At 41.3% G+C, this 16,481-nt stretch overlaps 1 protein-coding gene across 2 annotated transcripts; it reads left to right on the top strand.

Moving 5' to 3' along the window:
• The first annotated feature begins 2,080 nt into the window (after window positions 1–2,080).
• CX3CR1 (C-X3-C motif chemokine receptor 1) lies at window positions 2,081–16,257 on the top strand. 2 transcript variants are annotated; one of them, XM_048511488.1, is made up of 3 exons: window positions 2,081–2,180; window positions 12,528–12,639; window positions 14,918–16,257. In XM_048511488.1, exon 3 carries the CDS (start codon window positions 14,926–14,928, stop codon window positions 15,988–15,990), a length of 1,065 nt encoding a protein of 354 aa, XP_048367445.1. In that variant the 5' UTR covers window positions 2,081–2,180; window positions 12,528–12,639; window positions 14,918–14,925; the 3' UTR covers window positions 15,991–16,257. The 2 variants fall into 2 exon arrangements, with proteins under 2 accessions (XP_048367445.1, XP_048367446.1); XM_048511489.1 differs by having other exon boundaries at window positions 2,081–2,195.
• The last annotated feature ends 224 nt before the right edge of the window (window positions 16,258–16,481 follow it).

Genomic DNA, 16,481 nt, shown 5'->3' with positions numbered 1-16,481 from the left:
TGTCATAGTGTCCCAGTGAGAGCAGTGTCCGAATAAAGAAATCCAGTTCTGAATGTGTACAAATAAAAATGAAACTTTTATTTTTTACTTTTCTGTAGTTTAGATAGAAATGATGTTTAATACTAGATGTAGGATAGGATTTGTTTTGTATTGTGTAAGGTCTTCTCTCCTCAGGGCAGATCTGAACCTGGCATGCAGGCGACAGCCCGTCCCTGCCCCACCTCAAGCTTCCCCTTTCATTCACAAACCAAGATCGGACCTATAACCAAGAGAGGACATTTAGATTCCCTTGTTAATCACAGAACCCCGGAAGACTAAGATTAACTGGATGCTTTGCCTTCCTGATCTCCTCATCTGACCGATAAGGGGTGCTGCACCCATGGGAGTTGCGAAACAGCCAGCCCAAACCTTCCTTGCTCCCAGGACACGTTCATTTCCTTTGTGTTTTTCCCGCCTTGGACCTGACAGCTCTTGCGTCAGAGCCTCGCTCTGAACCACCACGAGATTCAAAGGGACTGCCCCCTTCGCTGTGTTTTTTAAAATCTGTTTATTTGATGGTTAATGGTGGTGGGTTGTACTTCCGTCTCCCGGGAGTACAAACTTTATCAGAACAATATGTCATATTATGTAACAGATGTGACAGGCATTTTTCCCTTGCCTCCTCATAGAGGGGACATTTTAATAACATATGTTCTACAGTTTCTATGGAATTCAGAGAGCAAGAACATAACCTTTCAGCATTAGGTATCTTTTGATATTTCCCTTCTAAAACAGCAGAGGGTAAATTGCACTTCTTGCAAGAGTAAAAGCTCTCCTTAGATCTTTTGTGTTATCCAGGTGAGTTAAGTAAGGAGTAGGGGCAGCAATATATTTCTGTGTGGAGGAGAGAAGAAAATCTGAATATCTTTCCAGATCAAACTGTCGTGATACATCTTTAATTCTTTGGATAAGTTCAATTTTAAAATGATCCCAGTTTGTGATCATACGGATGTCATATGGAAAGCCGCATTTATTAAGATGCCTCTCCATATCATGAACCCACCTAGGTTTATAAGAATCTTTTGATTCTTATAGCTTTATAAGATTCTTGTAGCTTTATCCATTTATATGGCATCATGAGTTGCCAATGGCCTTGTGTTGATTCTCTGCTAAACTCAGTGAACAAGTATTGGTGACTGCACATGCAGATTAGCCATGATGAGCCACCATGTTTTGTAATGCTCTCTCCCCAAAATTACAGTTAGATGTGTGACAGATAGGGTAAGAAATACCTGAAGATTTTTGGGGTGGGAGACTGGTGAGGGCAGCATGTTGAGAGGACAGAGATGTCATAGAGTCCACTTTCCAAAGCAGCCGCTTTCTTCAGGGAAACTGACCTCTCTAACTTGGAGATCAGTTGTAAATTCCAGGAGATCTCCAGCCATAATCTGGAGGTTGGCAACCCTAGCAATAGAAGAAATGTAGACCTTCTTAGTACCTAAAAGCTAAAGAAGAGTATACTCAATTTTTCTGGCTGTCCAGTCACATTTGACTTATGATGACCGCTGATAGGGTTTTCAAGGCAAGAGATATTCAGAGGTGGTTTGCCATTGCCTTCCTCCATGTCGTAAAATATTTATTAAGCCCTTCAGGGGAGGGCGGCCATTAAATCCAATAAATAAATAAATTGTGCGATCTGGGAGTAACTCTATCACATCGGATTGTAGAACTGTTGAAGAAATTAAAGGGAAACTTAAGGGAAACCTAGAGAAATGTCTGTGGGAACTGAGAGGGAGGATTTTTAATTATTCCTCAGGTGAATTTCTCACGTACCTCTCTGTCAGGCTTCTTATTTGTATGCTAAAAATCATTGTAGGAGAAAAACCTGATGCACCCCGTTCACTCGAAGTGCAAGGATGCTCTCACTGTTTCCCACAGTATTCTTCTGAGGCTTCAGAGATACTCATTTCATAACCATCTTATCAAGCCAATGCAAACAACTGCAAGACTATTTGTATGTAGGGTGGGATTGCATCACCAAGTGATGCTGGTGGTCAGTCTCTGAGAGGAAGCATTTCATTTCTCTTACTGAACTTGTGGTGTTGAAATGGCACTAGCACTTACAGGAACTATCACGTCTGTAATCTGAAGAGGAAATAACGACCTGTGACTGATTTGACCATATTCGCGTTCAAAACAAGGTAGGATTAATTAAGGTAAGACTAAGAACTTGCATATTTCAAGGTCCACATTGCAAAAAGAAGGGCACAAAACTGTTCAAATGTTTTGTTCACGGCTACCTCCTCCTATTACCTTTGTCCCAACCAACAGCTATGAAAGAAAAGAAAATATTAAAATATATAGTGTAGGGAATTATATCCATTTGATAATGGAATGGTTTGCCTCAGAAATTGCAATTATATTGCTATGGAAGAGTTGTAAGCAGAGTTGAAGCAGCAATTTGGAATATGTAATTGTTCAACATTATTCTTGGAAAACTGTAGAGTACTAGCCCTTCCCAGGGTTTAACTTGGAAGGCGAATGCTTTGGTATTCTAATCCCATATCAATAGTTCAGTCAGATTGAAAGTGGGAGGCCATTATATTTTATTGATTCTCCCCATAAAGCAAAAGCAAGTCTCCATTTTAGAGTTTATCAGGAAGAAATAACAAAGGAAGGATGGGAGATGCTGGAAGACCCAATGACATTACTTGACTTTATTACTGGACCAGCCTACTAGTTCTTCGAAGGGGGTTTAAGTCAACAGCAATTTAACAGAATTGTAAACAGTTAGGTTGGCACAAATGCTTAAGGGAGAATGTTAGAAATATTATGGAGGCTACAGAGCAAGTTTCTTGCATTTCAGTCCTATATGAAGTTATGTCCCCTAGAGGTTATTGGGCTTAGAAGGGGATACCTCTGTTTAGCACTGCCCTATGTATCCCTTCATATCTTAGTTTTCTACAATGTATAAAATAGGGTAATTGTGAAGCCATGTTTGTATCTTTCAAATGCATAGATTCTATAGAGATGTGCCTGCATTTTGATAATCACTTGTGAGAAACAGCAGTGAAATGGTAAAGAACGGTTCAGGGAAAATAGCTTTTCAGTGCTGCTGTTTTTTCCATTAAAGATCCAGCTACCACTAAGCTCTTTAAAGCCCCTTGATTGAAGTAGAAGCACGTTAAATTCTTCCACTGAAATAACTGTAACTTTAAAAGTGCTTAATTTCAACTGGATCATATCTATGCTAATCATCTCAAAGTATTAGAGAAAATGCTCTGCAAATCTCCCATTTGCCACAAACTTCATAAGGTGATTTTAGAACTACATCCTCTCAACCTCTGTATCTACAGCCTCTCTATTTACAGTGAAAGGAAAATAGTACTGATCTGCTTAACAGTTATCTTCGTAACAGCCATGTCAAAAATGCTATATAAAAGCTAAGTGTGATTATTCATGGAGGAATGGGTTTATATGTAGCACGAGCATAACAATATAAAATAAGTATTTGAAGAAGATAGCAAATACCTTTATAGTGCAGGGCTTTTCCGCCGAGTCGTTTTTCTATCTGAAAGAATAATTTTCAAGTCTCAGGGTTTATATTTATTTACTTACTTTATATATTATAAGTACCAAAGTAGCCTTAAAATTGCAAATTTATTTCAATAGTGGGACTTAGTCCATTCTTTTTCTCAATTCTGCATTCTTTTTGACTTCTATTATTAAATACACTACACATGTACAAAACTTAAACATGCTACACATGTACAAGAGCCTATAGTTGTGTGATCTGAAAGAGTTTTCCCTCACAAACCCACACATTTCCATGAATCCTTCATTTAGGGTAAAGGGAGGATCCTCACAAACTAGTCACATTGCAATTGGGGAGGCAATAAGGAGGGTGAAAGGTGAAATAATCCCCACTTTCCTTTTGAACAAATGGAATCCTTACACTGTTTGTGTTTCCTCTGCCAGTGGAAGAAGGAATTGATTCCGACCAATGCATCTTCCTCACAGCTGCTTCCCAGTGGCATGGCCAGTGTTTACACAAACATACAGTTAAAATCTGCCCTCGAAGATTGGCAATTAGAAATATTCTTATATTTATGAGTGTTATATAGCCACCAACTTGTTCAGTTGGATCTGGGATCAAATACAATTGATCTTTGTTTTTAAGGCATTCTTTCTCATTTGCACAGGTAATAATATTTTTCAGTCTTTCTTAAAAAGCAAGTTGTCGTTTCATACCTTATTTTAATAATTGTATTCTGTTAGGTAGAAATTTGAGGGCGGTTTCAGTATAAATTTTGAAGGTCAACGTCTATCATAATCTACTTCCAGCAACCTTATAGTGAATCTTATGCAGTTTTTGTGGCATCACATAGCTTTGGTATATCATCATAAACTAAGAATTGTTTACATTTAAACATAATGAGAACTTGTTTCTTCTCCTTTAAATTAAACACATTATCTTTATGTTCAAATGAAAGTGACTCTCAGTTTATGATGATTCAGAAAATGTATATGATACGACATTATTACCCCTACTTTGAATCAGCCATGACCTGGATGGACCAGGCTAGCCTGATCTCATCACATCTTAGAATCATAGAACAGCCCAATCCGGGGGGGGGGGGGGGGCAAAGTATATTCTGGAAGCGTTGCTGGCTCACACTGACACATTTGCCCACTCCAGCATAAGAGGCACCTCCCCCAGAACCACGCCACCACAACTGAGATACTGGCATGACTGGGGGTGGGGTAGGGGGTGGAGCCAACTTTAATTGACAAGTTTTTGGCCTGGGAACGACCCTGGTGAAGCCCTCTAGCTTATGCCACAATAAAATGTGTTTTTTCTTATCAAATTGTCCGGGTAGCAGCTGGGGTGGGGGCATAGTTTAGCCGTTTGCTGCACCACTGGAGGCCCATTGGAGGCAGCACAGCACAACACCACCCGTGGCCACATGGAGCTCCCCGCCCTCCGAATTTGGCTGCCCATCAATATCTGTTCTCCTGATGTTAAAAAAATACCTGACTGATCTGTACTACCATTTCTGAAGGTTCTACAAACCATTTTGCTTTACTGTCAATAATAATTCTTACATCTAGCATATGATATTTTTCTGTTTCTCTTTATTCAGCACCATTTCAATTCCCAAGAGTTTTCTTAACTCATTTGCAACCAATACATTACTGCACTGTAAATCAATCTGGGTGAGGGAGGGAAAAGTCTATTGCCAACATTTTTGAACAGCTTTCTAGTATAAGGCAAGGGCTAGCCAATGGAGGAAGATCTGCAGTGAAGAAGATGTTGACATTGGGTGGGATTGCCAACTGATCACAAAAAACAGTCTGGTCTACTCCTGTGCAGTTAACAGCAAGATGTCAAGCAGAAATTATGAGATAACACTTTTTCTCAGAATAGAAATAATCACATTGTCCCCTGTGAAGATCAGAACATACAACTGCTGTTAAAGCCACATCTACAAGCTGGTGACATTAAAATAAGATCCTCCCGTGTTACTTTGGCTTGCTTTGCGGTGGAAGAACCTTTCTCCATTATTGCAGTTTTGGGTTGAATGGCTGAACCAACCATGCAGGAAGCTTCATATCAAATGCATTCACAGTCATGAAAAAAAGTTGCAAGTTTGTTAATCTTAAACCTACAAGAATGCTGCCCTTATAAACATCACAAAACTCTAGCTGGAATGGAAACACTGTCGAAAGGTACAAATAACTCACCATTTTCAGAAGCATGCTACAGTGATGAAAAGGGGAACTCTTTCATTCCTCTTTTCCATCCAGCTGCCCTGCTTGCAAAACTGTCCCACCCTCGCCTCAAACTCAGCATTGGAAAATAATCTTAACAATGGCACTGGGACAATAATCCCAGAGGAGAAGCAAACGACCTCTGAAAACTCATTTTTATCTGGTCTGTGGAGAATATGTAGGATTACAATCTTTTGAATTGATATTTGTAGCTGACTTGGTAATAGGCAGTCTTGTTTCTCCCGTTCACGCCTTAAAGTACTGAAACCTCCCCTACACTTGCACGCATACACAGAGCTGTTTCAGCACTTTAAAAGACACCGCAGGAACTGCCCTTTGGAATAATTTTTAAATAGCTAAATTCTCCTCTAAAATGGCAATGACAGCCAGGGGTTGGCCCCATGACCACCACCATGCCTCGTTTGGCTCTTGAGAAGTGGGTTAGGATACATTTGTCATCGTCTTCCCTGTGCCTTTCATAGATGCATGAGACACAGACCGGTCATGTTCAGTAGTGGCAGTGAGGCTATAAAATTCTGTTCCTTAAAAGGTCCACCCTACTCCACCCCTCTGGGTCTTAATGCTAATATTGGGTGGGACTCAGATAGTCTTTTTCATATCTAAAATGAGTGGATCTTCTATGTTTTAACAAAGTGAAAATTATGAGGAAGGGTATATATACTTCCCTTACTTCACTGTAGTCTGTCATTGTAAAGACTGATTCCAATAGCAAAAGTAAACCAGACTGGGGGAAAGAAGTGCTGACTGAAATGAAACGCAGCAAGAAAATGGGGTTGATGGCAAGCTTTGGCCCCTCTTGTGCAAGTGCTCTCTTTTTGCTGGGAAAAAAAATCAACTCACCACCACCTACATTGGAAGTAAACAGCTTTCCATGTGATTAAATAAAGATAAATTCCCTCCATTTTGAGACCCAGCATGGTATAGTTTAGAGTGAAAGACTCTAATCTGGGAAAACTGGGTTTGTTTCCCCACTCCTCCGTATGAAGCCTGCTGAGTGACCTTAGGCCTGTCAGAGTTCTTTCAGAACTCTCCCAGCCAGCATGGAGGGAGGCAATGGCAAACCACCTCCAAGTATTTTTTGCCTTAAAAACCCTATGAGGTTGCATAAATAATCTGTTACTTGATCGCACTTTCCACCACAGATCCCTCCATCGTATCTGGTTTGGATCTAGTACAGTTTAATATAGTGAGCATTGGAAGTAGTGTTAGCTATCTCCAAGTAGGACTTGGAATTCTCCCAACATTACAACTGATCAGTGCCAGATTTAGATGAAGAGCTATGCATCGGTGGGAAGTAAATAAAAAAAGAGAGATGCACCTCCATGCAAAAGTGCAACAGCAACCCAGATTGTTTTCGCGGGCTCCAATCGCTGCCTGCATGGATGCATGTGTACACAAAAACAGGAAAACAGCTTACTTTATCCTGACTGCAACCCGTTATACATTTGCTGTGCAGAATGGGCCAAGGATAATTTTTTAAATAAAACAGTGACTACAATGTTTGCCTAATGTGATGCTACCAAGGGATGCTATTGTCTATGCCTGGTAGGGTTGCCAACCCGGTTGCCAACCTCCAGGTGAGGCATGGAGAGCTCCCAGAATTACAACTGACCCCCAGATTACAGAGTTTCAGATCCCCTGGAGAAAATAGCTGCACTACAGGTAAACTCTATGGTATTATGCCCCACTGAGGTCTCTCCCCTCACCAAGCTGTGCTCTTCCCAGGCTCTACCCCAAAATAGCCAGACATTTCCCAACTCATCCTTAATGCCTGAAGGGTGAACTGAAGTCCTAAATTCAACCAGGTCTTCAACACAGAGATATATTTAACCGGTAGCCTTGAGAAAGTATAAGGTTCAGAAGCATAACAAGGGGAAATGGCACAGTGGTGGGATTCAAATAATTTAACTGGTTCCTGTGGTGGGATTCAAATAATTTAACAACTGGTTGTTTACAAACACCATTTTAACAACTGGTTCTGCCAAATTGGTGCGACCTGCTGAATCCCACCACTGAAATGGCGGCGCAACACCTCCTCTGAGTGCCCCCCCCCAGCCCTGTGCCCTCCTGCACTTAGAGACAGGGCTTTGGGGAGTGGCGCAAGGGCATGGCGTGGGGGCACAGGGCTCAGATTAAGCCCCGCCCCTGCCTCTCTGCTGGCTCCTGCCGCCCCCAGGCTGGCTCCTGCCGTCCCCAGGGCCTGGATAGGATAAAAGCCGGCCTGCATGGAAGCCGGGGGCAGGGTTCGGCCTGTGCTGTGGCTGCCAGCTGCCAACCCCCACCCCCACCTCACTGCAGGGGGTGGGGCTTGGTGGCATGCAGCTAAGGCGCACGCCATTTAATTATGGGGGGGCATCCAGCACCCTCCCATATAACCAAAAGTCCCTATAGGCCATATGCTTCTGCTTAGGTTCAACCTTGAAGAGAAATGTGAAGAAAATTATTATTATGGGGAGAAAACTCGGCCTTGAGTCCAAATAGATATGGTTCTACATAGTTCTGTAATTCTTTGTACTCTTGCTGAATTTCAAATACATGCTTTTAGAGGCTGACTTTGCGGGCTCTTTCTTGTTCATCCAACCACACCATCCTCTATTTCGCTTCTCCTTCCATGAGTCTGAGAGAAGACTCAGCAGAATAAAACCACCGCCAACTGCACCTTGTGGTGAGATTACATATAGGCCAGAGGCAGAAGTGTTGCTTGCTGTGTGGGAATGGAGTTAGAGGCAATGATGAAGATGAAAGGTATGTGAGCACATGTAGGTCTTCAAACAACCCCCCAAACCCCCAAAGGGTCAGCACGTGAAGGTCCCTTCTGCAGCACTGCTGCTATTGCTTGAAATTGTCTCTTGCTGCCACATGCATGAGACTGGGTGGAATGCCACTTCCTGCCCTGTTGTGCTGAAATTATACTAGCTTTGGCAGCAGGCATGGTGATGTAAAGGACATGAGTGAGGGGAAGAAATAATATTTTTAGTGTTAAATATCTTACAGCAGCAATGGTTTAGTTTTAAGCCTGATAAGAAACCAACACTAGAGTGAAAAATATTATCACAATGAGACTGCTGAGGTATCCATACTTTATAGGGGAGTTATCAGGGAATATGAACCAACTTCTATAAACAAGTCATATAATTTTCTCTGAAACTTCAGACACCGGAGGCTGCAGCTGTACAATAAATTAAATGCCAGTTGCTAAAGACAGTAGCTACGGCTGTGTGTTTAATGCTCTCTTTCTCCCTTCTGTGAAATAACTACAGCAACTTTCCCAGATCCTGATTATTTAAATTTATGGGCAGAAAGGCTCCAACTGAATATTAGGATTTTTTTAAATAATAAAAGTAGTTCAGCAGTAGAATCAGTTGTCTAGGGTGAGCTCCCCATCACTGGCAGCCTTCAAGCAGCAGCAGCAGCAGCACCACAAATATTTGCCAAAGATGTGTTAGGCTGGGGAGCAGGGGTTGGACTAGATGACCTGTATGGCCCCTTCCAACACTATGATCTATTGTTCTGTTATTTGGGCAATGGGCTGTGTCTCGTGTGAGCCCCCTTCTGTGCATACAGAATAAGGCACTTTCAATCCACTTTCAATGCACTTTGCAGCTGGATTTTACTGTGCAGAATAGCAAAATCCACTTGCAAATAATTGTGAAAGTGGGTTGAAAGTGCATTATTCTGCATGTGCAGAAGAGGCCTAAGAGCATCTGCTTGGCATGCAGATATCTGATTCAATTCCTGGCATCTCCAGTAAAGATCAGGTTGTAAATTATATGAAGGACGTTGTGGGTTGTATGGCCGTGTTCCAGTAGTATTTTCTCCTGACATTTCACCTACTTCTGTGGCTGGCATCCTCTGAATAAGGCATTGCAGAAGTTGCCCCAGCCAGCCATTTTCTCCCTATCCTCTTCCTGTAGGCGTTTTCCCACTGAGCCTGCTTCAAAGAATCAGGGGTAGGTGACAGATGGTGAAAGGATGTGGATATCTCCAGGGAAATTTGTCTGTCTTCCCCTGCCCATGTCTTGGGGAACTTAACAGTTTACACCCCCAAAGTAGAATCACAATGGCTCAGTGGTGGCACTTTTGTTTTTGTCCATTTTTTGTGTGAACTGTATGAAAACGTTTTGTCCATTTTTTGTGAACTGTATTGATAATGTACTTAGTTTTGTTTCTTCTCTCTTTTTTGTTGTACTTTAAAGAAAGGTACAGAGTGGTAAGCTGCAGTCAGAGCTCTGCTCACAACCTCAGTTCGATCTTGATGGAAGTCAGGCCCCTTCCGCACACGCAAAATAATGCATTTTCAAACCACTTTCACAACTGTTTGCAAGTGGATTTTGCTATTCTGCACAGCTTCAAAGAGCACTGAAAGCAGTTTGAAAGTGCATTAATCTGCATGTGCGGAATGAGCCTCAGTTTCAGGTAGTCGGCTCAAGGTTGACTCAGCCTTCCATCCTTCCAGGGTCAGTAAAATGACTACTCACCTTACTGGGGGTAAAGTATAGACAACTGAGGAAGGCAATGGCAAACCATTCCAAAAACAACTAGTAAACGTCATTATATGACAACACTCTGTGGGCCAGTAATTGCCTGATGCTTATGTAACCTCAGCTTGTGGGTTCTGTGGGGCAGTACTTGGAAGGAGTTGCAAAGAACCAAATTTAAACAAAACAGTTTACTTCTCTTTACAAATAACATTAAACATCAACATTTAACATTTACAATTCAAGGTCCTGTTCAGGTTTGCATTTCAAGTCCTTATATTTACAGTCTACTGATATTGCCAAGTCCAATTCTTCTTTGCTGGTGGTTGGTTTTGAAGACTTCAAAGGCTTGGTGAACGGGATTCAAGATGATGAAGGTTCCCAGAAAACTCTCACCATTTACATACACAAAAACCCTGAAACAATAAATTCTAACATTTAAAATATAGCAAAAAAAAAATAAACTCCCTTCTCACTAGTTCCCCACAACATTGCAGTTACCTTAAACAAGGTGTTAAGGGCTTAATAAAATCAATCAAGGTCCCAGCCTGGTAGCCTTGCTTCCTCCAACCTCATGAGTTCTGCAGCATTCTGCTTCTTTTCAGACTCCACCCCTTTCTGGGTCATCCCATTCTGACACAGGGGTTACACTTACACAGGGGATTTATCCTACTCTTACCTTCTTTTTTTCTTTAAAGAAGACTGTTTTAACATCAATAAGAGGGAGTGACTCCTGGCCTTCACAACCAGGAATAATTAATTAATTAATTGGGGAAAGAGAGGGGGGGAAAAGCATGAATGATATTTCATCTGTTAGCCAAAAATAGAACAGATTGCATATCCATAACTAGTTGGCAGATTGAGGGTGAAAGCAATACCCCAATCTTTTCAGGCATATGCACACTGTAGGTGTTAAGGGTGGCATACCATAAAGCTGAACACAGATTTTGCTTCCCTGGTAGGTCTGGCACATAATCCCCAAGATTATTGCGTTGGAAAAACCCATAACTACCCAACAAAATCATGACATGCACAGAGGAAATCCCTTTGTATTCATTTTGAACCTGGTGCCTGAACACTTCCATAATCACCCACTGTTTTCCAGAACAACAGAATTTGCCAGCTATGGAATGTAGATACTAGTTTAGATAAGGTTTTTAATCCCTGTGTCAAGAAAGAACTTATATTAGCTTAATTATAGCCATGTTAGTTATAACATCTGTAAGTTTTGGTATGGTGTTTTTAAAATCATAATCATCTCTGGCTTTTCTCCAGCTGGCCCGTCCTGGTACTGAATAATTAGAATGCTAATTTTCACAACTGATAAGTCTGACTCCTGATTAGTTGAAGTTAGGCACCTAATTGGTAGTTGGAAACAACCAGGCTAGAGGCTTATGGCCTGTTAGAGCACTTTAGGAAGAATTTATCACGCTTGCCTTATATTTTGTATGTCTCAGCCAAGTCAATAGCAGTATGCATCATGCTGTGGTTTTATTTGAATTGTTTTGATGCTGGCTCTTATATGATTACTCATGCATTTTATGCCAGTATATAATAGTTTGTTGAATGGAAGTTTGATTTTTAAAAGACTATTTGCCTCTGAGTTATGTGTTAATACAAAATCCTAACCCATGTTTAAAAAGGATCAGTAAGGTCTTCCTTTACACCAGACCTGGGCATTATACGGCCCGCGGGCCACATCCGGCCCGCAGGATGACCCTGACTGGCCCCCCAGCCGTGCTGGGGAGCGAGGCGCCTTTGAAAGCCCCGCAGAAGCCGGTTGCCTTGGCTGCTGGCTTCTGCGGGGCTTTCAAAAGCGCCTCGCCCCCCCTGCCTTTTGGCCTGGCCCTCCACAATATTTTCTGTTTCTTATGCGGCCCCATGGAAAAAATAATTGCCCACCCCTGCTTTACACCCTGGCTCAAAATTTAAGGCTTGTGCTAGTTACTTTAAAATAAAGTCATGTTTTGCTTTAGGTAGAGGTGATGGCTTGTAGACTATAGAAGTGCTATGCAGAATTTCATTAAATCTAACATTTGCAGATAGCTGCATAGTTTTGATAGCTGCAGACAGTGCGTGAAAACTGCCAAGCAAAATTTTCAGTACAAATAACTGTTTTTTAAAAAGAAAGCATAGAATCTAATAGAGTTGTGGGTTCATCCAGTAATTGTAACAGCAGAAGGGGGATTCTGGTATCTGGCAGCACATTGAAGTGAAGCTTAACATCAGCAATATAAAAAAATCTATAGCAAACTTTCAATTCTACCCCTTATTTAGGGCTGAGATTCTGCCTTCAAATTAAATTTTCTGAGCTGGAAAGGACTGATCTGTGTACCTCCTTGGAGGTGGAAAAACAAATTCAGATTCTTCATCAAAAATAAACTTCAAGGTAAGGATAAACAATCTTTATTGGTGGATGTCCATTCTGGCAAAATTATTTGTAGTCATGAATAACATATAGCAAGGTCCCTAAAGTGTGGAAGAGGAACATAATGCCCTTGATACTTACAAAAGGCAAGATATCCTCAACAAGTCTGTTACAAAAATAATCAGAACTGTATGCATATCACTTCTTAACAAATTGGAAGAATGAATAATTTTCACAGTATTACCACAGAAAAGTTGGTTAGTTTGGAGTGAAGGGACATAATAAATAGCCCATTCACACAGAAAGTTTCAGTTTCAATCCCTGGGAATTCCAGTTTAAAGAAATTGGGAGATTGGGAAAACCTTGGAGATTGGGAGATCGGGAAAACCTTGGGCGTTTTCCCACTTTCCTCGCCTCCGCTTTGCTGCGCGCTTCTCTCAGCGCGCGTCATTCTAGGCGCGCGCCCCGGCTTCCCCGGCTTCAAAAGGCGCCGTTGCAAAGAGCGCCCGGTATGACACGCGCTGAGGGGGCGCGACAGCAGCAGCGTCGGGGTGGCTGTGTTGTCGCCGCCCCTGTAGTGGGGAGGCGCGGGGAACCCCGCGCTACTTGCGCACAGCAAAAGGTAAGTGGGAAAACGCCCTTTGACCGGAGATCACAGGGAGCTCCTGCCAGTCAGAGAAGAGCGCGCTGACCTTTATAGACCAAGGGTTCTAATACAGACTAAAAAACAGCTTCATGCGATAAATAGTTTGTACTAAATTACATGATTAAAAAAAGCCAAAGCTTTTAAAGATTGTTTATGTGGTCTTTATAGATTAAACAGGGACTTTCAATAATATCTCAATAGGAAATAGGCTTTCAACAGGATTACTCACAATGAATTATGAGTTAACAGATATTCACTTGGGAGGCAGCAATTGCAAGTTTATCTCTAATTTTTTAAAAGTTTCGTTGTCAACTTAAGTAAAGTTTGGTACAGACTGAAGGGAGGAGTTTTATTTCCCTGCCACTCAGGATGTATGCTGCAAAAATGCTTCTATAATTAACTCTTGGGGCCCACATGTGGGCGCTAAGCCAGACCAAATGAAAATACCGTAAGATGTTAGAGGAACTACACTGTAAATGACATCTTAGAATTGGATGTTCAATGAAGGGTGAGAAGTGGTAAGTTATGTTACTGCCATGGCACTGACTGAGACAGTTTGTCTATATTTTGTGGAAATGGGTGGATTCTTGTTTTAGAAGAACCTAAAAAGGTCAGGACTCTTAGCCCAGCACTCTTCAAATGCCTCTTCTGTAAAAGGTGTTTATTTCAGGAGGAGTATAATGAGAAACATTCCTTTTAAAACAGACACATGGAAAATGAAGCAACACGTTAACTGCTAAACTATAGGTCTACATTGGGAAGGCTATTCTTGTTAATAACCAATTTCTGTGTACTAAAACATAGAGTAAATGAGTAAATATGAAAGAATCACGATACGAAAATGATCCAAGACTGAGACCAGAAACAGAAAGCCACGTCATCTCTTATCCTATCCATGTTAAGATTGAAAGATTAAATGCAGTTTTTGAGTTAGATTAGACAGTCTCATGCAATCTAGGGGGTCAATTGGGTATGGCTATCTTATTTAGGTCCAGTTGCACAAAACACAAATGACTCTACTAAAACCAATTAATTCATATCCTTTGATTGTATGATGTGTGCATTTCCAAGCATAGAATTAATTTTAATTCCCCCTGAAATTGAATTGGGCATTCAAACTGTGTACTCAAGTTCATTCCACAAATTTTTGTTTGTTCCGAATACTCATCAGGAACTGAGTTAAGAAAATCACTCTATTTCAATGGTTTCCGTCCAGGGCTCACAGAGAGCCACACTCACAATCACAGTCAAAAGAACCACATCTACTTCCATCCCTGGTTTGAGGCCTGCATCTCAGGGAAGCTCGCAGCTTACCTCTCCTGAGGCAAGTGTTTCATGGTAGGGACCAAATGACAACTACAAGGCCCACTAAGCGAGATCCTTGCCCATTTTCCTGAAACACTGACCTGTTGTCACATTGGGGAATGGTGTTCAGAACAGTGACAAGTGGAATATCAAAGAGCCACATGAGGCTCTGAGCCACTGAGTATCTTTACACTATTCCGTTGATCTAAAACTATTGAGAGGATCTTCATCTTAAAGCCGTTCCTGGAGTTTTGTAGCATTGTGCTCACCATCTTGCATTCTAAGATTGTATCTATGTATCCCATTCTATGGCTAACTATTTTCCTTTCCTTTTTTTTCCCAAATAAGCATTCATTATGACTGAGGAAACGATTGAGATGACCACAGAGTTTTTCTATGATGAATCCACTGTTCAATGTGACCAAACAGGCATCCACTTATTTGGGAAGGTCTATGTACCAATACTTTATAGCCTTGTGTTTATTATCGGGCTGTTTGGAAATCTCCTGGTTGTTTTTACCATTGTGAAAGGTGGGCACAGAAAGAGCATCACAGACATATTTCTCTTGAACTTAGCCACCTCTGATCTGCTCTTTGTGATTTCTCTTCCGTTTTGGGGTTATTATATTGTACGGGGATGGACTCTTGGGAACCTTTCTTGCCGAATAGTTTCCTCTTTCTATTCTATTGGTTTCTTTGGAGGCATGTTTTTTATCACTGTCATAAGCATTGATCGGTATCTGGCAATTGTCCACGCAACCATTTTCATGAAAGGCAGGACAGCCAGGCATGGATTTCTCACTAGCCTGGTAGTATGGGTGCTGGCAATTCTGTGTGCTGCTCCTCACTTTGCATACGTACAAAAGTTAGAGAATACATGTGCTCCTCGGTATCCTCCAAATCTTGTGAATACCTGGCCAGTTTTCTGCAATTTAGAAATAAACATCATAGGGTTTCTTCTCCCAATGGTCATCATGAGCATCTGCTATCTCAGGATCATCAAAACCTTGTTCACCTGCAAAAATCACAGGAAAAGAAGAGCCATGAGGCTGATTTTACGGGTGGTGCTTGTGTTTTTTCTATTCTGGACCCCACACCAGGTATCAATTTTTCTGCAAACATTAAAATTTTTCAACATTTTTGAGAGCTGCAACGTCTTGAGATTTTTATATTATATTATGCATGCAACAGAAACCCTGGCTTTCAGTCATTGTTGTCTTAATCCAATCATCTACGCTTTCGCTGGTGAAAAATTTAGAAAGTACCTTTGTCATCTGGTTCTCAAAAGCCTCTCATTCGTTTGTTTTTGTGGGCCTTGTAGTCACTACCATGACAGAGCTCCTACTTCCCTTACAGACATCGTCCCAACGAGCAACCACACTCAGAATACCAGTGACCAAGATGGTTCAGTCTTGCTCTGACAAGCATTGACTGCTGGAGTTGTCTGGAGTGCTCAGCTCTAGTTTGACATATAGATACCACATCTGTGGGGCCTCTGGTTTTGACAAAGCCACAGAATTTGTACACAGCCTGCAATATGCCACTTACTCTCCTGGAAGACAGAAATGAATTTGGATCATTTTAATATGCTGGAAAACTAAAGTTTGTGCATTGCTGCATTACATGTTTGTACAGAGCTGTAGCCTGATTATTAGTAATAGCTAATAAAAGTAATCTTATTTAAAGCAGTTCGGTACTTGTACTCCAGATTTCTTTTTGATTGGGGGTTAATGTTATGCTAGAATCTCCAATTGTATGGAGGGCTTGCAGCAAAATAAATATAGGAAGGTTGAAGAAGCAAGAGTTACTATAGCACAGAGCTGTAGTAACTGTCGTCACTTTCTGCTCACCAATCCCTACCATTCTGTAAAGGACTTATTTTAGAAAATGTATATCCTGTCTTTCTGTTTAC

The sequence above is a fragment of the Sphaerodactylus townsendi genome, linkage group LG11 (genome assembly GCF_021028975.2).
Source record: "Sphaerodactylus townsendi isolate TG3544 linkage group LG11, MPM_Stown_v2.3, whole genome shotgun sequence".
Lineage (NCBI taxonomy): Eukaryota > Metazoa > Chordata > Lepidosauria > Squamata > Sphaerodactylidae > Sphaerodactylus > Sphaerodactylus townsendi.
The sequence above is the reverse complement of the archived record's forward strand: the minus strand, read 5'-3'. Positions and strand labels throughout refer to the sequence as shown.